Source organism: Monopterus albus, unplaced genomic scaffold (assembly GCF_001952655.1).
Source record: "Monopterus albus unplaced genomic scaffold, M_albus_1.0 scaffold4.1, whole genome shotgun sequence".
Taxonomy (NCBI): domain Eukaryota; kingdom Metazoa; phylum Chordata; class Actinopteri; order Synbranchiformes; family Synbranchidae; genus Monopterus; species Monopterus albus.
In genome coordinates, this window is record NW_018127884.1 from 5,764,347 (window position 1) to 5,790,484 (window position 26,138).

Sequence of the window (26,138 nt, forward strand, 5' to 3'; positions counted from 1 at the left end):
TCAGAGAAACATTTATCAAAGAATCAAGGTCAACAGCAGAACACTGTATTCTGTGAACGTGACTCTCATGTCACAGTTTCAGTATGCTCACCTTCCGAGCATCACATTTCTTTTTGCAGCGTTCACAGAAGTACTGGTTGGGCCCATCCAGAGTTTCTGGTTGGATGAATGCCTGCAAAGCCTCCTCCTAAGGCAGCAAAATTATATTTTCAGATCCAGATAGATAAAAGGTCTAAATGGTCTAAATGGTCACAAGCTGCAGTAAAATGAGCTGCGAGTACTGAATTCAAGACAGTCTTTAATGAATGAGTGTTAAGCGCTGGTAGAGTCTTTGCTGCCAATGTGTTTAAAAGTTAAAGGAATGAAATGTGGAGAGAAACACACCACGCTGCCGTAGGCCTGGCTGGCTCCGAAAGGTCTGATCACCAGAGGGATGTCCAAGTAAGTATCAATCCTCCAGCTCTCATAGCCACACTCCAGACAACGAACATAATCCTTAAGTTTTCCCTGGTACAGCTGGTTGATCAGGTCAGCCTGAGGATCAGGAGGCATGAAAGTCAGTCCTCCTCAGCCAGTTTACTTTTTTAATGTTTCTCACTACTGTAATGGCAAACAGCTACACTGAAAATTCTGAAAAGAAATTAATCTGTCGTAGTTGTATGTTATTTTTACAGGGCTCAATCACATGAATTCATTTTGCCTTAATCAGGAGTTCATGTGTACTGACCACACAGCTGTATATACACACACACACACACACACACACACACACACACACACAACTACGTGTTTGCAAGTCACTCCTACAATAAGACATTGCTAACCCTGGGGCTTACTAGGCCACTTCATTTTTCCCACAGTAGATCTTTTTTTTTTTTTTTTCCCCTATCGTGGAGGGAGCAGAGACTGGCTACTGAATTTTTATTGTCAGAAATCCAGGAAAACATCTTGCTTTATCCTACCTGCTCTGTCTGCTTCCATTTTTGCTCCAGGGCATCAAACATGACCCTGCACAGCTCCTGGATGTCATGCTGTTGCCAAGCTAAAAAAAAAAACACCACACAAAAACTGTAATTAAGATTACAAAAAAAGAGGCACACGGTCAGATACAGACAATCCATGTGAGTCTAGTGACAGGGGAACACAAATGCTCACCCTCGCTGCTGTCCCACCCAAAACTCCGGGTCACATCAGTGGTCTCAATTGCCCGTTTCTTACTAGTCTGCAGCAGGACGAACAGTCTTTGCAGCTGGTAAGGGATGCTGGTGACTGGATCCTCCTCTGACTCCTCAAACTCCCAGCTGAAATTAGACACAAATTATAAAAGATTTTTAAGATTTACATCAAAAGTGAAAATTCTCAAAGACGTCTGCATGTAGATCCTTACTTATAGAGTGCATTTCTGAACTCTGGGGTCATGTACAGCGTTTGTAGAAGACTGTTCAAATAACAGGTCATAGCTTGGTTGACCAAGCCCACATAGCCTACAGTAATGACAAGAGACAAGAAGTAAGAAGTCAGCTGTGGTTAGACAGATGAACTGATGGCACATATTCAACAGGCGACCAAACCTCACCTGTCTCAGATTTGTTGAGGATGGACGAGTAGGAGTAAGATGGACTGCTGCAGTCACCACTGCACCATGCTGTGCCGTCCCTCGGTAGAGGCCCAATAAAGCGCTCCTGAGAACTGTCATCCAGTCCACTGCTATCTGCAGTTCCTGACTCATCCTGCAGATATAAACAGACAGAGAGGAACATTTTGATAAAATATCTATAGTTTCCAAAACCAGATAGTGGAGTAGAGATAATGGTGCACGGTTTCAGACAATCTTGTCAGGAGACATTAATATCTTTGTTAACAAACATTAACCTGGGTTGTTCACATAGGCTACTGAGGGGAACAGCCCTAGAAGGTTGACACGAGGAGTGTCACAGATTGTTGGGTATGAGAAAAAGAAGCACTAGACAGATACAGTATGTGCAACCAGAAAATCAAGGTATGAAGTAGATGTGAATGTCAGATCCTTGACTAGTAAAATGCCAAAAGCATTCACAAAATCACACAACTGTTACATACTGTGAGTTTCTACTCTCTTTTCAAAATCTGTGGAGGTGGTGGTGTAATTCTGCAGGTGCAGATTCCGTTTGAGCCTGGATATCACTTAAGAAATAAAAGGAACTCATCTAGTTAATCCTGCACCACTCACCGACACAATCTGCGGTTGCTCTCCATCTTTGTCTGTAATTTGGAGGAAATTCCTCTTACCACCAGGTTCAAATCCAGAATCTGAGAGGGATGTCTCACTGTTATAGTCCAGTGGTGCCTAGAGGGACGCAGAGTGAAATCACATAAAGAACCCTTCTTATTCAGGTCAACAAGCTGCAGAAAAACAAACAATGGCAGCAAACATTCAAAATAAGTAGTTTACAAACCTCATAAACTCACACAAAAACTTAAACCCCTACTGAATCCATTTTCAGCAAATTCCCTGTATTGATGTGAACAAGGGAAGTAGCTTGAAGTCAACATGTGAACAATGCTACGTAGCTGTTTTTCTCCTGCGCAAGCTGAGGAAGAGCCAGCAAAGTGCTGCAGTGGAAACCAGCAGTAGCTTAATCCACTGACTTATTCAGTGAGATAACAACAGACATGGCACCTGGATTTTGGCCTGGGTCAGCAGCAGGATTAGCCTGGGCTCATGTAAGAAAAGGGAGTATTATGTACACAAACTGACAACAGAAAACAAAATTAAGTCAGAAGTAAGAGAATAGATTCATTCTAGATTTCTGCGCAAAAATATAAGTGCCCTTACAGCCAAATGGTTACTGTGTGTGCCACATATCCACAACATTTATTGTTTGACTCCAGCTACTGCCCTTTGCTGCATGTCATATCCCTCTCTCTTATAACCCCCACATATCCTATCTTAATCTCCACTGTCAAATAAAAGCAAAAAGCCAAAAAAGTGTGCTCTCACCATTCATACACATTGCTTTGTAGCAGAGAAAGATGGAATGGCAAAACCTCCCGACACAAAATACAGGGTAATGACAGCAGCTGTGCTATGCAATTGGCTGTATTTAAAATACCCCACAAGAGCGAAAGTTTCCTGACATCCCACGCCCATACTTCAGTTCCCCTGGCAGAAGTGATCAGATTGTTTATTGGTAATCACTGGTATTGATAAAATGATGATATGAAAACACACAGATGACCACCACCCAACCCTAGAGTTGTGTGACAGTTATCAGGGAGTCAATCACTATGAACAACCCCTATCAAATTACATATAGCTATTTGAGCCATTTTTAATCTAAAAATGTTGATTAGTGCCACATCAATTCTACCGACTGCAAACCTCACATTTTTTAAACATGCAGTCAAACTACAAAACACCTTTTTGCAGGCCATACCTGATCCACAACCCATTAAGTGCCACCTCAGCATCATGCTGAAATCCTGAAAAGGAACTTTTACCTAGACGTAACATTTTGATTTGACAGAACAATCACAGAACTTAAGATGAGATACATAATTACACTGAGAGCTGGGTAAATGTATGTGGGAAACTATTCCTATCATATGCTGGCACAAACAAAAGTGAATGTGTAAATTTAGTAGTGTCCTAACCATGTCCGGTGTATTTCCCCAGGCGAGATCAAAAGTCCCATTTACATATCCTGCTTTGTGGGCAACATCTTCAAAAAGTTTGGAGAGGGTCGTGGAAGCAGGCAGGTTCAGAGTCAGCCTCTCATTGACTGTCTTTGCACTGGTGGTGTCCTGGATTATGCACAGCACTCTCGGCTCCTCAGCTGCATTTTGGATCTGAAAATCAAGGAAAACGGGGAAAAATTTAGCACAATGCATTGGCTACATTTTCAATGTGTATTTTAGGTGTTATATTGCACCATATGCAGGTGACAGGCTGAGCATTAGAATAAAATGGTTAAAAAATATGTACGGCTTAGCAGCAAATGTCACAATCATGCCAGTACAGAAAAGGAAAAATACCAGTTCACCTCATGCACCAGTACGCACACTGTATGACTATTTACAAAATAAGATAAATTTCTAAAGAAATACAGTTGGATATCAAACCAAATATATTTTTGGCACCAAATAAAATATGTCAGACCAAAAGGAAAAAAAAACAAAAACAAAATAAATGCAAAAATAAAATATCTGTACTTTGTCTTGGACGAAAGTTTCAAATTTTATTTCAATTTCTAAAAAGGCACTTGCAAAAAAAAATGTCTATTTCTCAAAATAAGATATCAAACCACAATCCTCATTTTAGAATCCATACAAACAACACAGTCTCATAACTGTCATCCCAAAAAAAAAGAAACCTGAAGAAACCTCCTTGAAATAAAATTTTGTTATTAGATGCAAATAAGCAGCTACTGTGTAACTGTTACTACTTATTGTTATAGCTTGATATTATCTCGATAAATGACCAAATGGTGTTTTTACTGATTTTCCATGTCAATGAAAGACAAATGAAATTCTAAACAATAAAATGTGGTGGTGACATCCAGGAACCAATGATTTCCAGAGTGAAAGCTAATGTCAAAAAAAAAAGCAAAAAACCTCACTCAGCAAGCACTGATGTAGCCAGCATGCACAAAACATGTCAATCCTTATCAATTACCGGTAATGAGATTCTTTATCTTTTTTCCAGGCACTGCCCAATTTAAATGTTTATTTTGTTAATTATATTTCAGGCACTGCCCAATTTAAATGTTTATTTTGTTAATTATACACTGTGTTTTATTTAGGAAGAGTTTGTTTTGACAAAATTTAAGGTGATGCACTAGCTTCAATAGAAAAACAGCATAATATGGCCAGAAATTTCATTGAACAAAAGTTCCAGTATGTCAGTAGCAGTCAATACATTTTTCTTCTGCTGGTCGTGCAAGACCCATGCACTAAAATAAAGGTGGTACTTCAATGTATGCAAAGCTGACTCCTAGCTGAAAAATGTGCCTTACTGCCCATGTATGACAGTCATCACGGTACTGTGTCATGCATTTATTTAATACAGCAACATGCGTTATTGTGAGTGCTCTCACCCACACCACACGTCTACCTGAGAAAGCCTCTTCATCTCATCAAAAATACTTTGTCTGCAACTCCAAAACACACCCTAGTAATATGTGGAAATAGCTGGGGTGAAGAACAACTTAAAACACGCACAAAAGGAAAATAACCTGTAAACCATGTAAACTTCATTAGCCACATTGAGAATACATGAAGCAGACTTGCAGGATTACATGTAACAATACCACTGTTTGGCTGGTAAATCAACCTCTTGGCTGTATACTGGGTTATAATTACAGGGATATATTCAAGTTATTCCTGTTTTTGCAACCTCTTTGTGAGGTTTGTGGCTGACAGGTCCTATTAAGAAGCTGCAGCTGACATCACACGACTATTATGGGATTAAGTTATTTTTAAAGTGGATATAATCACAAGGCACTGACATGAAGACACAGGTACTGCAAAGCACAGGCAGTATTTCTTCACATTTCTGACTGTAAACAGCTCAGTGATGGCAAAAAATAAATAACATAATAATGACCGATATCCTGTGAAATGTCAGTATCCGTGAACATCTATTAATAGAATGCAATGTAACTACAGCTGCATGATATGCACACAAAAATCTAAAACAGATGCAGACAGTGATATTAAAATAGCCAATACTTTAATTCAAATAAAATTTAATCTAGACTCCACATTTGTCAACTAAACCTGACACTTTGGCAAGTAATCAGAAATTGATTTGGATGGACTACTGCATCTAAAAATGGTTTTGGCAAGTACTGACAGTGGCTTATAAATCTACAGCAGCATTCGTTGTTGACAGCAGTGTAAGTAAACATTTGGTTGCCATATGTAATGCTAACAAAATAAATGAGCTACCTCAAATTTCTGATTTGCCTAGAGAGCAGTGACCTTGCAATGAAAGGGAAACCAAGAGTAAAATTTAAATGGGTTTTATGCAGGTCTACAAAATGTCTATTTTAGCTTTCACTTAAAAAAAGCTATACTGACAAAGTCAAACACAAAGCAAGTGGAACAATGTGGTGTCAGCTTTCTGCTATGAGGCAAAGCCCCTATAACATTTAAACTACAACTCTGGGAAGCCCAGTGGTTGCAACAAAATCCATTTTACTTGTGGGGGCAAACACCACATCTTCCCTGGCTTGTTGTGACTCGTACAAGCAAAAGAGACCAATATGCAACGCAAGTGAAAATATTCATCTTTAACTTTTTTCAAACATAGTGCTATAACAGAATAACAAGCTGTTGTGAGCATATTTTGTCACATTAATGTAGCACACGGTGCAATTGTTTTTGTGAAAAACTTTAACTGGCAAAATTGGTTGATTAACTATTACTGCCTTTTCTGAATAACAAAATGCAGAATGCAAAATGCACCCAAGGTGGATGGAATGTAAATGGAGCCTAAGCATGTATTTACATACAGTATGTCAACAACTAGGAAAGGATGTTTTGTTATCTTGAATCTACACAGCAAAACCATCATAAACACAAAGCCATTCAGTAGCCACTTATCTTAAAAGTCACAGGGTTGCAGTGTTATTAACTGGGTCTCTCTTCTCACAGATGTATCAATGCCAAATGTAGCTGAAGTTAGCTACACTTCTCTACCTTCACTTGAGCTTGTTCCACAACATTAGTCAATAACTTGTAACCTCACCACTAACTTCAACGACAAAACTAAAGTAGTGGAAAGTGATGTTGACTGGGTTTTGTGTTCCTTTCCTACTAGCATGTCAACAGCACTTAAAGGACAGTTTGACATATGTCTGATTTAATTATTTACTAGGGGAAAACAACTAACCACAGGCAAATCACCATTAAAAAGGCAACATAAAACTTCAGTTTCAAACAACAGAATGGGACGTTGGTGTGTTAGCGCTGAAAGTCAACAGCCAAATAAACAAACAAATAAAACAGGCAATACAAACAAATTTCCTCGTAGTCCCAACAAATGCAGGGCTTTCTCTTTATTAAAAATAAAGGGTTGTCCCGCAGAGATTAATTATATCCATTATAATCCATTAATAAGCTGTTTAGCTAACTACTACAATATTACTATAAAATAAAGTGTGCAGTGCAGCATGACTGCATCAGCAAATCCAATTTCCCCACCAGTCTAAACAGTATAAACAAGTGACGTCCTATGCTTGACATATGACACTGCCGCAGACGTAAATCCCAAAGTGCTAAAACACCCATAATTATATACTTGTCCTCATAGCTTGTAGTAACACTATATAAGTAATTTTAGGTTTAAAATAACATAAGGATGGAAACAAGACCCTCTAAGACGTTTATATTAAAAACGCTGTTTACCAACTAACTGTTACCATCATATGGTAACCTACAATAAGCATAGTAACGTTAGATCAATGGACTGTTTATGTAGCATACTGCGCGATAACATTAGCCATACCAAGGCTAACTTAGCGCAATACACAAGCAGAGGCTAAGTAACTTGTCATGACAGCAGAGTCCGTCAAGGATGTCTAAATTTGAAGGGCGAACATGTCTACGATATCATTACGGGGACTCAAATAACGCCAACGTGTTGTTGCACACACCTGCATCATGTTAGCTAGCATTTGCGTTAATTTCAGTGTCGTGTTATTCCGGCAAATCTCACAAGCTAACGTTAACATTTACAGTAAAGATACAAGTTTCATTCAGAACAAATAGAAAAGAATGGGTCAAAGTATGTTTACTGTATTTGTAACACTAGCGTTAGGGGTCCGCGTTGCATCAACACTGCCAGTCATTTCCATTGATGTTACATTTGGATTAGCGATTTGAAAAACATCTACATTAGCTACACTCATTGCCATTAACCAGACCTAAGAGGTTAACAAAACAAGCTAGCCAAATTCTGCTAGCTGGCTAATAAATACAATACAAGTTAGCAAAATAATGTTGACAAATGCCTTATTGGTTCAGGGGTTTGACATTATGTCCACCCCAACATTTAAAGTTTGTAATCATCAGAAAGCCCAATTCAAAAACTAACGTTCGATAATTTAATGATAATTCTGTCAAAGCATTAGCTACTTACATAAACTCACTTTGAGTGAAGCTTGTTGCTAACTGATGCTAGCTCTGACGTTAGTTAGCCATGTCATGATAGGCCGTCCAAGTCATGTTTAGCTAACTGTTAGCCGATGAGAGTTAGCTTCTCAATGATAGATCAAGATCGCAAATTCACCAACTGGTGCAAAAGTTTTGCCATTATTTGTGTGCATGGTCTGCAAGAATGACAGCTAATGCCCAGAGGTTGATCCTCCGACCTGGACTAGGTCCGTAATAACCTCACCTCTTTTGGTACGAACTGGTTCTCCTCGCTAGGCACCATTTCCATTTGTGCGATAGTTTAGACAAGCATCTATCCGGACAAGGAATGTCAGTGAAAAAACTTTGAAGCGGTAAACACAGACATGGTGTGTGTTCGGTTTGTTGTAAGTCTGGATGCTTGGATAATAAAATTAAACTTGCGAAAACTTATAGGCTTTCAAAAGTGATCGCAACACTCTCGGATACACTTCCGAAGCGCAAAGTGTCTCCTGCTATAAATGGAGAAAAATGGCCGGTGTTTTACTCCGCGAGACTTCAGTCGGGAAGCTCTGTCGTCATAATCCATACAGACGTGCGGACAGAATGACGTCGGTCAGAACTTTATTTTTGTCTATTTCATTTTAGTTTAATTAGTTTATGTACTTTATATTTTGTTTGTTTGTTTTCCCTAGATGTCATTTGGGTATAAAATTGCAATGTTTTGTATTCAGTTTCTTATTAACTATTGTTATGGATATCTGTGGTTTATTGTTGCCTATGTTATATTTTCTCTTAATTAAAGTAAAATTCTATTTAAAAGGATGACGTCGGTCAGTGTCAGTGGGTTGTCACTGTTTTTTTAAAGTACAGAGGTGACAGCAACACACAGAAAAGCATAAATAGTTTAGTTTGTGGGTCAGTCTGGCAATGTTTTCAGTTTTAACAATGCATTAACATCTTCTGGTTTAAAAAATTAGAACTGCTTCATACTTTAATAATTGAACTTTATTCTTTTTTGTATCAAAGTGTAAAAGATGGAAAGGGGCCCATTAGTCTTTGGTACAACTTGGCTCATAATAATCCTTGAATGCATGGCTGCAGAAGGGATGAAAGAAAACTGACATGCATGCTACTGTAGGAAATGCTAGCAAATGAATAGAGTACACAACTCTTCAAGGGCCCCAAAGCCTCAGTGGGTCAAGGTTTGATAGCAGTCCCTTTTGCATATTTGCACATTCTTTCTTAGTTTTTTTTAAATTTATTTTTGTTGATCCAGGGTTATCCCCATATTCCAAAGACAAGTCTAGACTCCAGATTGCATATAGTTTTCATGGTGTTCTTTGAGTGTTAGCCCTGCAGTTAAGGCACAAAGAAATTAGAAAAGAAAATCCAGAAAAACAATGGTGAAAATAATGGTGTCATTTTGTTCATACAAACAAGATGAAAAAGTCACCAGTTAGAACTGTATAAAGTTTACATTATGTAGTCAAATGTATTTTATTATAATGTGGCTTTATGTATTAAATAGATTGCTCACTAGTGTTAATACATACATTTTAATAAAACAAATTTTAAAATACATGGCCAATAACAAGTCATTTTTACATTTTTTTCCGATTTGGCAGAAATTTGATAAGACAGTTTTGCACCATCTTAAGGAATGACATATTCACAGATGTACTTTTTCAGGCTGCGACACACCTCATCATACCACTTTCCTCGTGTGGCCACTGAAAGAGCAACACAACTCTCCCTCTTCGTTCCTGTGGGCTGCTTCTTGGAGCGGTCCCAGTTGAAGTAGCTGACTGGCAGACTGTTGACATCGACATACAGGCCTTCTTTCACTATGTCTGCCACACCAATCCAGAAGTCCTTGGATCCTGGAGCACTCCTCTTTGCATAGTCTCTCAGTTCATCGTTTTCCGTCATGTCTCGTGGTGTTGCAAGAGTTCCCCCTTGTGCGATGCAGTCCTCATTTGCTTCATGGTAATGTCTGGGCTCCTCAATTATAAGATAACACTTCCTGTGAGCTTTGATGCCACGGAGACAGACTGAAGACACAAAAAACTTCATGAATGAAATGAAATAAATTGTAATGTAAATAGTTTAGAACAACTGCAATATTTAATTTCTGCAGGAAAATAATAATGACTTTTCCCCTCACAAAATTGGTGGCAGTTCATGCATCCATATTGTAGAATTAATGGTAGGAATTCACAGTGTGAACCATGGCTAATAAATAAACCAAGAAAGAAAAATGTGAGCTTAATAAAAAATAAAAATAATAGATAAATTGGCTACATTTATAGTATTTTTAGATGATCAAATAAGTATTATAAAAAGAGACAAAAGAAAAAACTAATGTAAAAAATACACAAAATTTTTCTTAAAACTAATTTAGATGTTTATACATTTTCTAAAAATAGCATTACATTTTAACGACTGATAGGAATGATGCTGCCATCTGTTGGTGAGTCAGCACACCAAGACATTCTAGCTAACATGATTGTTATCTCCTTCCCAGTTATTTCTTAGAAATGTCCAGCATCATTGAGAAAAGCCAAGAGTCATGTTTTTTTATATTTGCAATACAACTAAAATCACCATAAGGATATTAACAAATACTGCCCCATAAGTTTACTTATTTACCTGTTTTGAAAGATTGTGTACAGTGATGCTTATGAGTCTAATTAACCAATCTATTGTCATCTCCTCTACATTTATTTATTGAAAGCAGTACCTGTTTGCAACGCTTGCATCTCTTTCAATGAATTCACCTCTTGCCACAACTTCTCAAGCTGGGACTTCACATCATCTTCCTCTGCAGCTGCACCTCAAAGAAGGGGCAAGGAGGACAGGCCAGATAAACATGGATACAGAGCATTTATTATTGAGCCGTTGATGTGTATAGTTACCTCCAGACTGATGAGGTGACACAGCCTTCCTGGTCCGAGATGGATGGCTGGAGCTGAAGTGGAGCAAAGACAAACAAAGGACAAGGAAGACAACTAGGGGCAGACGTGCCATGTCTGGGTCTGTTGGATTCTACAGGGCAGGACACAGTGGCAAACCCTATACTGCTGTGAAAGGAAGCAAAAGCACTGTGGGCAGCTCAATATATACTGACCCTCTGTATGTCTCTCTGGTGCATTGGCTCCAAATCTGTTTGCTTTTGTCCAGACATCATGAGGAGGTGAGGGAGGTATAAGGGTGGAATGGAAAATAATGATTTCCTTGTGTCTGTTTTTGATAAATATTTACTTGGGACAAGGGGCACTAAGCAGTATTCCCTTTCATTCCACAAACAAACTGGAAATTCATTGACACTTCACTATTACAGTGTACTTCATTCTATCAGTTTTGGACATGCAAAGTCATTTTTTGGCAAGTAAAACATAATGTTAAACCTTGGTGCTAACATTATTGAAAACAGTGAAGATACACTAAGTAGTAACTGAGTAAATGTTGCTGCCTCCTGTACACTGTCAATGTTGTTTCAATCACATAAACCTCCACTTGTAAGCCTTAAAAATAAAACTGCTGTTAGACCCAGGGACGTCAAGGTGGAGGCAAAGTTATTTTTAGAGTAAGATGTTGTATACAGTTGGGAGGAGTGGGCTTAATATAGCAAAACCAGCTCAACTTTGGCGTTTTCCCGTTTCATACTTTTCACATTCTGAACATGATCTTTCATTTAGGGCTGTACTAAACAATACATATTCCACATAAGTAAAATATTTTCTAGATTAAAGTGTGGTAAATTTCAAGGCATTGAAATAAGAGAAAGCACAATACTTTGCACATACATTTATTCAAGTAAAGAGAGCTGTACTCAAAGAAGGTACACAATAACGTGACAACAATGTTATGTCCACAGGTAAACCCGTTTACAAGGAATTTTGTGAACAGATTATAATACTAAACACTTCTTTAAAGATGAGGTTTTTAGGCTACATGAACACACACACAAACTGTGTTTTCATTTGTTGTGGGGACTTTACATGGTCTTACATTCATTTCCTAGAGATTTTCCTAACCTTAAATATAACCACTACTTACTTAACCCTAACTCTAATGCCTAATTTTAACCCTAACATCTAACCTTAAACCATGTTGTCACCCTAAAATTCAATGGATTACATGTTGGGGATCAGCCTCTGATCCCCATGAGGAAGGCCAAATTCCCACAATATCAGTAATACCAAGGGCGGGCACACACACGTATGCATACTTTAAAACATGCACTCTCTCTCTCTCTCTCTCTCACACACACACACACACACACAAACAAGCCTGACATCAAAACTGAGATGCATTTTCAGTGTCTACATGTCATTACTGTTGTCTGTGCAGATTCTCAGTCATCCAGATCATAGTGAACTGAAAAAACCTGGACTTAGATTTCTAGAAAACATTTCTAGAAATCTAAGTCCAGTTGATTTTTTCTAAGGTTTTTTTCAGTTCGTCATTGCTGTTATTTCCAAGTCTAGAAATCAGTTTCTAAATGATTCATCACTTTACTGTAATACACTCATTAACACAGTCTCTCTGCTATCTATCAATCACCTTTAAAGCATGAAACATTTACTACTGTTAGTTTTGTTGTGGATAAGTTGATATACTTTTTACTTCATTAAAATGGAAGGATTCCAAAATATTGACTTTATTTTATTGTTCTATAATTGAGAAAATACTTTTTCATGTTCACTTTGCAAAGTAATAAATAATTCAGATGAGTGAATAAGCAAGGCCAAATAAAAAGTGAAAACAAAATACAATGCATTGTTTTTATTTTGCTAAATTAAAATTCAATGAGATCAGTCACCTGAATATGTCAATGTGAGTGTGTAGAAAACCTTTGTTCCTTCTCAGCTTCTCGCAGATGCGGCATTAAGTCGAAGGCATCATATATAAAGTAATACACAGTGTTGCTCAAAACTAACTTGCTCTGTCTTTATACACCAGCTCACTGTAAAGGTAATTTATCTTGGAGACTTATGACACTTTTTGTTGTGAGGCACCAACATGTGAACAACTTTGGTCCAACAGCAAAGCGGTCTGACTGTCTGTTTCATGATTTACTTTTTGTTTTTACATATATTCAGCAAGATTTTGAAACATATACATTTCATGTTTTGAAATTCAGATTTCTGTTTTACCCCAGTATTTACAAATGTGCATTTTTTTATCTTAAGATACACATAACCCTTTAAGGTGTGTACAGTATGATGCCCTATGTTATACAGATTTTAGAGAAAAGTTCTGAATATGTAGTTTAGTGGGAAAATATGTTCTCAATCCATTAACTTACTGAATAAACTCTAGTGGCACCACAGACTCACCTTTCTACACATGATCTGATCAGGTGAGGAAGAATTTTAAAAATAGTTTATGCATCCATATACACATTCCTTTTTTGTTAGTATGTTCAATGTGAACTTGACATGAGGAAGGCATTTCAAGTATCAAACCCTCGATTGCAGCTCAAAGGCACTGGTGATTTCATAATATTACAAATGTCTACTTCTCCTGGCTTAAACATTACCATAGTAACATGAGAGAGTGATGCACTATCTTGGCCAGCTGCATCAAAACGCTGGGGTCATTTTCTCAAGCTTAAGTCTATTGTTTGGTCTCATTTCACAGCTGTCATCGCTGAGGACAGGTGTGAATTAAACTACACTTTTTTTCCTTGTGGACACATATGTGCTTCAACAAATCTATTTATAAGGGTACTAATCTTAAAGTGATAATCGCAAGTTAGCAAATTTAAATGCTTACTCAATTCAATAAACTAGTGGTAAATGTAATTAACTGTAAAATGGACACAAACATATACACATTAAGCCTAGCATAACATTTCTTCATAAAACATTAAAGAATGTAATAATACTGTTTGGAGAAATGCTCTCGCACTTCTTGCCTGTGTGACAAACATATTGTACAGTAAGTCCTCATTTAACCAAAAATGAAGCTTGACCATTTAACTGACAAACAATAGGTAATCAACAAGAGGCACAAACATGTAGTCTACATACACACTGTACATTCATGCTTACAGCACATGCATACACATACTGCACAACACTTGTGTGTGGATGTGTTCTTCTGCTGTGCATGCGCAGCCTCTCCAGTCTCTAGGCAAGTCATAGCAAGGTGTGTTGGGTTTAATGGATGAAAGGCATTCGCTCCTTGCTGTCATTGTCTCCCTCGGGCTCTTCTTCTTCTTCTCCTGCTTCACTGGTCTCCGTACTGTCGCTGGCCATCTAGTGATAACATTTTTTTCTTCAGCTGTTATTAACTGTATATTGAGCTACGCATACAGAAAGACACGGGTGAGCATACAAGCTGACATTAAGTGGTTCAGTAAATGGGTAAAAGGGCCCTTAGCTGTATATAGCCTATGCTTTCGGTATCAGCGTGTCTACACATCTTGTAGTTTTATTAGGTTTATGTTGGGATCACCATGGAAACGACTGCTATAAAAACAGGAGGAAGTCCTACTCACTGCCTCCATATGACCCTGGCCTGACCTGAAAATGTGCAGTAGGCATCAGAAATGTAAAATGTAACTTTTGATCAACAAATACCATTTCTTAATCTATGAAAAACCTGCTGAAAGAGTTTTTTTTTATCTCATCTGGTCATGCTGATAATAATAATATTGTACAAAATAAAGCAAGCTGGAAACTACCTGTAAATGATACTTTCATGTGTTGATTGTGACATTTTAAGTGTATAAAGTGTGTGTGTGTCCTGTTCAATTTATAAATAAATTTTGTGTGTTTCTATTTTTATATTACAGTACATGATGGTACACAGACAGCCAAGTTACATTAGTTACCCTGAAATCAATTCATCATCCACTCTTACTGTAAAAGATGTAAAGTCCTATTCCATTGGCTTGTCTAAAAATGACAAACGTTTTCAACAGTTATCATAAAAGAAAACTCTAAACATCAAGATCCAGCTACTTCACAACCATGTCTGTTGATGTACCCTTTCAGATAAGTCCATTCCTGTAAGTAAGAAGGAAAAGAAACAAATTCAATTGTTACCAGAGGGGTGGGAGACTTTTCAACATCGAGAATGAGTTTTCCTATGTTGCCTCTATCGTGAATTCTCTGCATGGCCTCTTTTACCTGAGAATAAAAAACAATAATTAAATTCCATCAAGCTGAAGATATAGACATCATACGTGATATGACAAATGAAATCTCATAAAATAATAACTCTTATTTTTACCACAGTAAGTGAAAAATGAAACACAAATGAAAGTGTAAACAGACAGATGTTTAATTTTTGTTATTTTATTTTAACATATAATACATTTTGCTTCTTTCTTCACTGTGTTCAGTGAACTTTACTGAGACCAACCTCACCCTACTGGGCAATGACTGAACACATCACTGCCATAGTGATCCAAGAAGGCTTATATTAATCACACAAGTACACTGCTTTATTTTACCTGCAGGAATAATATAGGTGGCGTTTTGTGTAGGAGACATGATTGACCAGCTTTAGGCAGGCTAAAGTTAACAACAAATAAATGGCATGAATGATAATGAATGTTTATGCAGCTTGCCTGAGGATATCATATATTATTATACAATTTTAAACAATGTCACAGCCTACAAAAACAAGATCTGCAGGTAGGCCTTTTGATCCATCTGCACAAAAATGAATGCTGGGCTTCTGCCAAGAGGACGCCTGTGGAAACGTCTGTCCACAATATGTTTTATTGGCTGAGATTTGATTCAAAATCAACAAACCTCATCCCAGTGTTACTGCCACGTGGACATAACTGAGTAAGACAAGCTGTCAGAATCGTACAAGGCTGTGTGACCAGTTAATTATCAGCTTGAGAAAATCAAGTTTTGGTCCATATGTTAATCAACTACTATCTTATTGCTACAAGCAGAGTGGTGGGGGAATAGGAGAGGTGGGGCAAATCATTTTCATGACTTTTTTCAAAACCACAGCTTAAAAGATTCAATTTGCCACCAACATCCCAGTGACTGCATCTTGGTAGAGTCAAAGTGGAGTCTGCACTGTTTGCATTTGCATAAAAATAATGAATACCTAACCATAATGTGATGACTGGAGCCATAGTGTGCTGTACAAAACTACATTTGCCAACTCATGTTGGCTGCTCTAAATGGCACTGAGAGGAAACTGGCTATGAAAACCCCACAACAATGGCTCAAACTTTAAATGAGACAATTTCTGGATTTTATAGTTCTCATAAGATCAACAAACAGTTCTTTATGCCTAACAAACCTAACTAGCAGCTCAAATATGTACAGTGAAACATCAGTGCTGCTCATTAAAGCCTGTCCGCCTTAATAAATTGTTCTTTACACATCACAAAAACATTAATCAGGATGCCATAGTTTGCTTTCTCATTACAATACAGTGTGCCTCTTTGCCTGGAAGCTATTTTATGACAAGCATTCAGTTGTTAAAAGGAATCAAGCAAAGAGCAAAATTAGCACTGTACTGCTAGGGAGCAAATTTGCAGAAGAGTGGGGATAAGTGCCACTTGTATTTGAGTGACTATAATCACCATGAGATACCATAATTAGGCTCACTTTTATTTTCTAGTAAAAGTGATAGGGAAAAATGTATATTTTCATCACTGAAACTGTTGGTAATCTGAAATCCTCTTGTTATTCGGTTCCAGTCACCCATATCCTCCAACTTTTCATTCCAGAAAAAGAGGTCGCCATGGTCAACATGTAAACTAACGCCCTCTGAATTCTCCTTCCAAATGAGACAGACTGTGCTCTGACACTATCTCCCATGTCAGCCTCCCTGTTAATGAGATTCTTCATGGCCGATGGTTCCACTGAATGGCCTGAGCAATCTGCCAAAGCTTAATGACACCAAGATGAGGGAGGTTTCCCATGAGAAATGAAAATCTGAAGAAGGCAATCATTTCATCAACATATTCTCTCTGTGAGCGCAGACAGAGTGCTCAGAATAACTTGTAATCAGCTTCCTGTCGTGTATTATCTGCACTGCCTCTGCTTTTACCTAAATACTGGTGTGAAACAATTTCCAAATATTTTACTTGTAAAGGTAGAGGATGTTTAAGATACATTTTGATATCACTGAAGAACTGTTAGACAAATCGCTTTCAGGTAAAATCTGATGCTGAAGACTGGGTCATAACTGTACCTTAAGCCATAATTAGCCACTAAAAATGAAGATAAAATGTCATTATCAACAGAGTGATTTTTACTTTTTTCACTCTACAACTGTGGCTTATAGTTATGGGCAATTTCCTGCTGCCAAGGATGAGCCTTGATTTATGCTAGATTTCACACAATGTCATCAAAATGTATGAACCAATAACAACGACAATGTAACCTTTCCCACTCTGAATGTGATAAAACTAATCAATCCAGTATCTGGCCAAAGTAGGGATGTCAAAAAGGTTACCAATATTCTGCATGTGGTTCATGTTTATGCAAAGAGTACCCTGGTTCTATTCTATTTAAAATTTTTTCCATTAGACAAAGGTACGTGAAGAGATAAGGGCCCACAGAAGGTCCTTGAAAATATACAAACATTAAAAGCAAAGAAGAAATCTGGTCAAGTTTCAAAGGTGACATCTCTGTCTACATGTCTAACTCTCTGAGACAGTCTAGCCCTAACCTCATCAGCTGTGGTCCAATGAGACACTACACTCTGCGAGAATGTCCCTTCTCATCTTATAAAGGCAACCCTTCCTTTTCTAGGCCTTGTTTACTAGTTAGTGATGTTCACCTGAACATAAATACCTGATAAATGTGACACTGTCTTAGAAGTTAAAGAAGACTGACTAAACCAGACATAAAGCAGCTGGAAAGCACACAGTGAATTATAAGATACCGAGGACTGCAACAGACGCTGCACATCAGCTGTGTCCTGGCCACGCTCACAAGTAATTACACATCACACTACTACTTGTTGATGGATATGTGAAAAGTGGCTATTGTTGGCAAGAAGGTAATCTGACTCAAAATGCTTTCGGTACTTAATAATAATCTAATTCAAGAAACAACCTAGAATAAGACATAAGAGAAAAAGTGCTGTGGAGATTTCATATGCAATACAAACAGCAACAGCAGCAACATAAGGTAACTACATTTTGTTTGTTTTCAGTGTATTCTTAACAATGCTACAGTACATAACTGATACAAAGCCAATACTGTAAATATTGTGATTAGAAAAGGTGTGCATCTACTGTAAAAGGATTCCCAGAGAAATGTGATAAAAACACTTTAAGTGAGATCTAAAGGGTTTGTAGAAATTGAAGGGTGAAGTGATTGACGTATGGCCTCTTGAGTTTTATGTGGGTGCGAAATTATTGTGGAACAGGAAGAAGCAACCTACCCACCATCTGTGGAAGAACGTTCAAGAACAGATGACAAAGTCCCACAGAAAGCAGCGATGACAAACAACAGATCATATACTGTCCAAGATGTCTGCATAAAATCTCTGCTTAAATCATTCATGTTGCCACTGTCATGTTGAATCTGATTACTGTCCACACTCTCTTACAGACTCTGATCAACCCAGGCACTTACCTCCTCCAGCGCCCACAGGGAGTCCACTACTGGCTTGATCTTTTTTTGATCGTAGAGACACAAGAGTTTATCCATCACTGATTTCACAAGACTACATCTCCCCTGTTTGAAGAGGAGGTTCAGGAGCGAGAATCCAGCTATGACTTTGTTCTCCTCATATAGTTTAATAGGGTTCACCTTCTCCACCTGCCACCACTGGAGAAAAAAACCCCACAGAGACACAGGTACATCCTGAGTGACTTATTTGTGTGTGTTTCAATTTCAATTAAAAGTTCAGTGGGAAGTAACAGGGTATAGTTTCGTTCAAAGTTTGTAGACAGACTGCGTCTCTGACTCACAGATTTTGCAAAGCTGAAGAAACTCTTTGTTTCCCCGGTTACCATGTGTGACGCGCCTGAAAAAGACAAGAATAAAAGGATTGCTCTATGTTTTGCAAAAGAATGGACCAAAGTGACTGGTTAGTGATAGGCAGTCAAGAAACATGATGGGAACAGTTAGCACCTTTAGACCCTTAGAACTGTGCAGGCATATAAAATTAATAAATTAAAGTCCTTCTAATGCTGTTACTTGATTAATTCAAGACCTAAAGTAATTAACAAAGATGAGATAACAATAGCAGCTGTGAAGGACAATACATTTCATTTTCAGACTATCAGTGTATGTTTTATTCAAGGGGCTGTTTCACACCCTGTCCAGCTACCAGCACATTGCATAAATGCAAGGTCTGTCTTTAAGAGATCAGTTCAACATTAACGGGAACTGGCTTTTTCAGTTTCTTACTGACACTTAGATAAGATTATCAATACCACACTCATGTCTGTCTGTTAAAAATGACACTACAACCAGGACACAGTATGCTTAGTTTAAGAATGCAGACAGCTAGCCTGGTTCTGATTGGCCACCCCTGGTGCTACCCCTTCCTAAGTCGAAATGTGATGCCTGTCAGTATTAATGAATGAAGAATGAAAAACAATAACAAATTGTTGCCTATTGTGGTCTAATTGTGACCACTGTGCAGCAGTGGTGCCCCAGCCAGGAGTAAATAAGAAGCGCAGCCAAAGTTAGCTAAAAAATGTGTCTCATTTTTACACAAAATAAACAGTTTGAATCTTAATAATGCATGGTTTATTATTTCATGGAACTAAGGGTTTAAATGTGCCAGACTATTTAGGAGAAGTGACTTCCTGAAATCTTTATGTCATCAGGCAACTATGCTAAGCTAAGCTCTCTGTCTCAAACATATTTACTGGACAGATATATGTGTGGTACCAGTCTTCTCATCTAACCCTTGGCATAAAAACATAAAAGCGCTTTCCCCAAAAAGTCAAACTATTCCTTTAAATGCTAATATTAACTTCAAAGTTAAGCAAATCAGCTAAAATTGCCACTAATATGCTGCAAATTTAGTCATTTTAACTTACAAGGTACAAAATGCAAAGGCAAAGGTTACATTAACACACAGCAAAAGCACAAGTATTGTTCCCACCATAGAGGATGTATGTTCCCAATGGCTTCAGGAGACTCAGGCCTTTTCCTGTGTTCTCCCCACACAGACAGTCCAACAAGATGTCGACTCCCTGCGGAGAAATCCTAAAACATCACAAACAAAGTGACTCCTCTAAAATAAGATTTATATAAGCTCACTTACTAATGTATAGTCCTGAGTCTGCAGGTAATGATTATTTTCATTTTTGATTGTTGTTTGGTCCATCAAATGCCACAAAATTGGAGAATATGCTCAAAACAGTTTTTCAGAGCCCAAGACAATGACTTCTGATGTCTTGTTTTGTCTAACCAACTTGAAAAATCATCTGTCAAGGCCAACGTCAAACATTGGCAGTAATATGGCTGTATTACCTTGTTTATGATGGTGTGCTCTAAATGTAAAAGTGCTAAACACACTCACCAGCCGCTTTACAATTGTATGCAAAGTTTGGACTTCATAAACACAGATGTAAAGGCAGAAGTGTTGTTTTGAATTGCACACAACTGTACAGGTGTACCTAATAAAGTGGCCAGTGAGTGGATTCAGCCTGTGATTCATAGTCTGGAGCAGCTTCAGGTTCTGTCTAATCATGGATTCATAAAATGAGTTTTTTATTCTCTGGAGGATTAAAGAAAACAGTGCAACCCACATTTTTCAATTCACTCTGCCTACAGTTTCTCATATAAAGAGATTATTGATGTTTTACAATGCCCACATTATTCCTCATCAATAATACATTTTGTATGTTACAAAAGGTTTATGTTCTTATCACACAGAGAATCATTCAGACAAAAAGGTTTGCCATAATGAGACTCATTAGAGGTACGGTTCTGAAAGAATGAAAGGTATGTTATTGTCAAGGGGACCTTAATTCCTTACTTTCTGCCTTGTGACCCTGGACAGCTGCCTGGCTAAACGGCTTGGCAGTCTTGTGATTCCCATGGTTTTTGCCTTTTGTAAAAACACTAATTTAATTGTACTTTGCTTTTGATCCTGAGAAGAATGTGTGGGCCAGAGGGATGAAAGGCACATTAATCCACTACTATTGCTGATATATTCACAGAGCACATGAAACAATCGGTGCCAATGTAAATATATTAGAATCCCCATGTGATCTGATAGCTGAATATAGTTATACAGCATACTTCATACAGCGATCAGCCATAATATTATGACCACTGACAGGTTAAGTAAAGAACATTATCTCATCACAATGGCACGAAAATGAGAAACACTGCTCTCTAAGTGAAACATTTAGCAGCTATAGTGGTGGTCTCACACCTACTGTTGAATTTGTCAAAAAAAAAGATCTCCAAATTGTCCTCGTGACCACAACATAATTTTATCACTAAATGAGAGACAAATTCTTGTTCTTCCTGACAGTATAACTACAGAAAGAAAGAGATTCACACAAGAGGGGCTGTGAGCCTCAGAGTGACACGAGTGCCAACCAACAGCTGACCCAACTCCTGTGTAGGCAGGATTAGGCAGGTGGTCATAATGTCATGGCTGATTGGTGTACCATGGTTTAATGACTAAACAGTATAGCGCCAAATGATGGGTAATTACTACTAAAACTCTGTGAAATGGCAGAGATCATGTGAAGATGGAGTTCATAAAATAATAAAAAGCTTTGTGACATCTCTAGAAAAAGAACTTTACAGCATTATTACAGTAAACCTGTGCATTTTGCATCAAATCTCAGGCAGCATTTGCTACAGGGTGTTTTCTTTGTAGTGCAAACTGGCTGACAGTGTCCTGCATTGTGAGTGAAACATGTAGGGTATCAATGCTCAGCTCTAATTGGCTCATTTGTTCCACATTGCCAGAGCAGACCTCTGCCCTACGCAGTGCTGCTGCTCTCTGAGATGAGCTGTGAGTTGCCATGGGTACCGTGACCACAGAAGACCAAATAAGGCAACAGGTAATATCGGCACCCTCACACAGCCCTCTCCACTCAATGAGGTCCATGCTATCATATTTGTTCACATTTAAAGCACGCAACAGCAAACCTGTCAAATTCAATCATATTTTAACCATTAACAAATTAAAGTTTCCAAATTACTTCAAGAGGAAGTAAACACAGATCCATCAGCCTAAAATCAACCATAGTACAAAAAACCTTTCACGCTTACTTTCTGACTTCTTGTATATAATCAACATTTCTGTCAAACAGGTGAGTCACAGAGTCTCTGATGGCTGTGTGTTTGAAACATGAAGCAATTCCAAACACAGTGACATTAGGTACAGTGGAGCACAGCTGAGCCACAGCTTGACCCTGAAAATAAGGAAAAAAAACAAACTGTAGCAACAATTTATCAGCATGAGAACACAGAGGTTCATTCTAAATGTACCAAAACACAAAAAAGTATTCATGGTTATAATGCCTTCGGTTATTTTAGTTATAACTCAACAATACTGACCATTTTTCAGTAATTACTTCAGCCATTCGAAAACTGTAATCACTATAGAGGATGTTTACGGAGTTTTACAGTTTTACAGTTTTTACAGAGTGTATATTTTCATTTTTCACCGTGACATAAACAACAGAGAAAAAACAGCCTATATGTGGGTGTAAATCTGTCAGTTATATTGAGAATTTGATGAAAAACAGCTAAGCTTGTTTGTGCAGTAATTATAGAAAAAATTGACTTACTACACCACCTCCTGCTGAGTGGACCAACACTGACATCCCCTCCCGCAGATTGGCAACCTCAAAGAGCATCATATATGCAGCCACAAAGTTCAGGGAGAACGCTGCGGCCTCAGCAAAAGTCATTTCATCCGGCATCTTGTAGACAAAATCCACTGGTGTGCAAACCACCTCTGCCCAAGCATTGTAATTCACAAAAGCCATAACTCTGTCACCTATCTGAAAGAGACATGTTAGCAGAATAATTAGGATGAAGCAATCATGTGACACTAAGGAGCAAGTGATTTAAACAGTAGCTATGGATTAACTCTCTATCTCATTTCTCATGAATCCACTTTTGTTTACAACTCCAGTTTTGTTGATAAAGACTCAGAAACTGGCAACATTTAGTTACACAATGCCACAGTGACAACCTGGGACTTCACTAACCTCAAATCCCTTTGTGTTTTCACCCAGTGACTCTACTATTCCAGAGCATTCAAACCCAGGGACAAGAGGAGGTTTAGGAGGATTATCAATAGTCCCCTGACGTACCATCAGGTCCAGGAAATTCAAGCCACTGCAACAAAGAATGAGTCCAGTCTTACTGTTTGTTGCTGTCCAGCAACAGCAATTTAATCATTAATAGAAATATTTGAGCTGCTTAGAGATGTAGTGACTGACAGTGGTGAGTCACTGGCTACTCCTCTGTGAATACAAGGCCAGATTCAAAAGACATTCTCCATTAAATAAGATGGAAACCACTTCAATCTTTGTAAACTGCGAGTTTGCCAGCACTGGTAATGACTCAGGTAAAAGCTGAAACGAAGCGAGATAATCAATGCTGCGGTTAAAAAACAGATTTCGTAATTTAAAATGACTGAATCTGCTTGAAAAATGCTGCTTAGACCCAGATCAGCCAGCCAACCTCCCGTAGTAAAAAAGACCTGTAGCGTCAGGAAAGGAAATTCTCCAATAAACTGTTATTCACCAAGCAAAATACTGGGAATATAGCGTCAGATGACAAGCCCTAAGGATATATACAATCTATTTGCCTGCTGATATTCTCATAATTACCATGCTTTAACGCGGATCTTCACTTCACCATCCTGAGGCTCGGGCATTGCCTTCTTGGTTACCCTGAGTTTGTTAAGACCTCCGAATCCTGCCAGCATCACCGCTCGCATTTCTTTGGCATGTCCAGACGATTCTACGTTTTCTGTTGCTTTCCCCACATTTCGGTCTATCATGCACTCGGTTTCCTCTGTCATATCTGCTCCTTCTTTAGCCATGTCGGAGACCAGCTGCTCTTCCTCGGGTTCACAGTGATGTGTTGTGCAGCCTGTGCGCAGACAGGCGCTGTACGGAGGGATGCTTATTCACAGAGGAGCCTGAAATCTTGCCGTCTATAGTTTGTAATCGATCGTGCACATTTAGAGACCCGAATGGTCCCGTTTTTACTCATATAAGACGCAGGGAAACCGAGTAAAGTTTGCCATTTCAAGAATCTAGAACAGAATTCAACTGTGAGGGCTGAAGTATGTGCACCATCTGCTGGTGAAGTGCGTACAAATCTATATATTAAAGTCTGATAAAGAAACTCATACAATTACTTTTAGTCAAATGCTGAACTTAAGGGTGTTTTCATTTTATGCCACTTTATATGTCAACTTTGCGATATTTCAGAAGGAAATTATGTAGATTTTACTCCACTATTTTACTGCTAGTTTAGCTACAGGTTATTTTTTTTTCTTTTTTACAATCTCAAATCAGAAAAAATGGGACAGTAGGTAAAATCAAAATTAAAATTGAAAATAGTGATGCGTAAATCACCTGTGTCCTGTATTACGTTGAAAACAATACATCACATGATTTTATGTGACGCCTCATCAATTTTAGTCTTTGTTCAAAACAAACACACTTCAATTCTGATGCTGCAACACATTCTAAAAAAAGTTGGGACAGTTGCATTTCAGGGCCAGTAATGAGGTAAAACAATGAAATGATGATTCCATTTGAAACAGGTGATGTCGACAGGTGACTGCGATCATGACTTGGTACAAAAATGGCATCCAAGAGCAAAGATGGGCCGAGGACCACCAGTTTGCCAACATATGTGTGAGAAAATTATTGAAGTGTTTAAAAACAATGTTCCTCAAAGAAAAATAGGAAGAGATTTGGATCTGTCACTCTCTATGGTGCATAACATAATTATAAGATTCAATCTGGAGGGATTTTAGTGCGTAAAGGGCGCAAGCCTAAGCAAGATGACCGTGCTCTCCGATCCCTCAGACCCACTGCATCAAGATTCGTCACTCTTCTATAAGCGATATAACCACATGGGCTCAGGATTACGTTGGCACACCTGCGTCAGGCACCATAATACTTGGTTACATAAATGCCAGTTAAAACTGACGCAATCACTTGGTGTCCTCAGCCCCTAACGTCTTCTAGGTGTTGTGACAAGGAACGGCAACATCACACCGTAGTAAAAGCTTTACTGCCCCAACTTCTTTGGAATGTGTTGCAGGCATCAGAATTGAAGTGTTTGTTTTGATTGAAGAGGTATAACATCAAGTGTGCTGCTTTATTGTTTTGAATGTAATACACTATATAGATGATTTACAAATCACCGTTTTCAGTTTTACATTGTTTTCCTGATTGGGGGTCCTAATATAAGTTTGTGACTGGGAGGTCACAGGCCCAGTTCCTGGACTGGCAGGATTAAATCTGGGTGGGGCAGGTGACAAAGCATTACTTACCCCAACATCAGTAACACTACTGTGGTGACCCTACAAAAGGCCCCCAACCCGGATTTTAGTGCGTAAAGGGCGCAAGCCTAAGCAAGATGACCGTGCTCTCCGATCCCTCAGACCCACTGCATCAAGATTCGTCACTCTTCTATAAGCGATATAACCACATGGGCTCAGGATTACGTTGGCACACCTGTGTCAGGCACCATAATACTTGGTTACATAAATGCCAGTTAAAACTGACGCAATCACTTGGTGTCCTCAGCCCCTAACGTCTTCTAGGTGTTGTGACAAGGAACGGCAACATCACACCGTAGTAAAAGCTTTACTGCCCCAACTTCTTTGGAATGTGTTGCAGGCATCAGAATTGAAGTGTTTGTTTTGATTGAAGAGGTATAACATCAAGTGTGCTGCTTTATTGTTTTGAATGTAATACACTATATAGATGATTTACAAATCACCGTTTTCAGTTTTACATTGTTTTCCTGATTGGGGGTCCTAATATAAAACATATGAAGCTTATAATTAAATATGATCCAAACTACCCAACAGTATGTACAAGCTTGGAGCTGAAT

The 26,138-nt window shown here is 38.3% G+C and overlaps 3 protein-coding genes across 3 annotated transcripts in view; all 3 read right to left on the bottom strand.

Moving 5' to 3' along the window:
- usp47 (ubiquitin specific peptidase 47) overlaps positions 1-8,693 on the bottom strand; it is an 18,958-nt gene extending 10,265 nt beyond the window's left edge. The window contains 9 exon segments of the mRNA XM_020605085.1: positions 68-187; positions 385-534; positions 963-1,042; positions 1,156-1,301; positions 1,388-1,484; positions 1,577-1,730; positions 2,210-2,326; positions 3,634-3,828; positions 8,381-8,693. Of these exon segments, the coding sequence (XP_020460741.1) occupies positions 68-187; positions 385-534; positions 963-1,042; positions 1,156-1,301; positions 1,388-1,484; positions 1,577-1,730; positions 2,210-2,326; positions 3,634-3,828; positions 8,381-8,425 (1,104 nt within the window). The 5' untranslated portion in view covers positions 8,426-8,693.
- A 1,077-nt stretch (positions 8,694-9,770) lies between these two features.
- Positions 9,771-10,952, bottom strand: clec3a (C-type lectin domain family 3, member A). The gene is made up of 2 exons (XM_020605070.1): positions 10,859-10,952; positions 9,771-10,169 (listed from the first exon to the last, which is right to left on the bottom strand). Exons 1-2 carry the CDS (start codon positions 10,875-10,877, stop codon positions 9,772-9,774), a joined length of 417 nt encoding a protein of 138 aa, XP_020460726.1. The 5' UTR covers positions 10,878-10,952; the 3' UTR covers position 9,771.
- A 966-nt stretch (positions 10,953-11,918) lies between these two features.
- vat1l (vesicle amine transport 1-like) lies at positions 11,919-24,338 on the bottom strand. Its single transcript, XM_020609176.1, has 9 exons — positions 23,888-24,338; positions 23,261-23,390; positions 22,835-23,050; positions 22,314-22,456; positions 20,179-20,282; positions 19,031-19,086; positions 18,693-18,887; positions 15,177-15,260; positions 11,919-14,384 (listed from the first exon to the last, which is right to left on the bottom strand). Exons 1-9 carry the CDS (start codon positions 24,100-24,102, stop codon positions 14,286-14,288), a joined length of 1,242 nt encoding a protein of 413 aa, XP_020464832.1. The 5' UTR covers positions 24,103-24,338; the 3' UTR covers positions 11,919-14,285.
- Between the last annotated feature and the right edge of the window lie 1,800 nt (positions 24,339-26,138).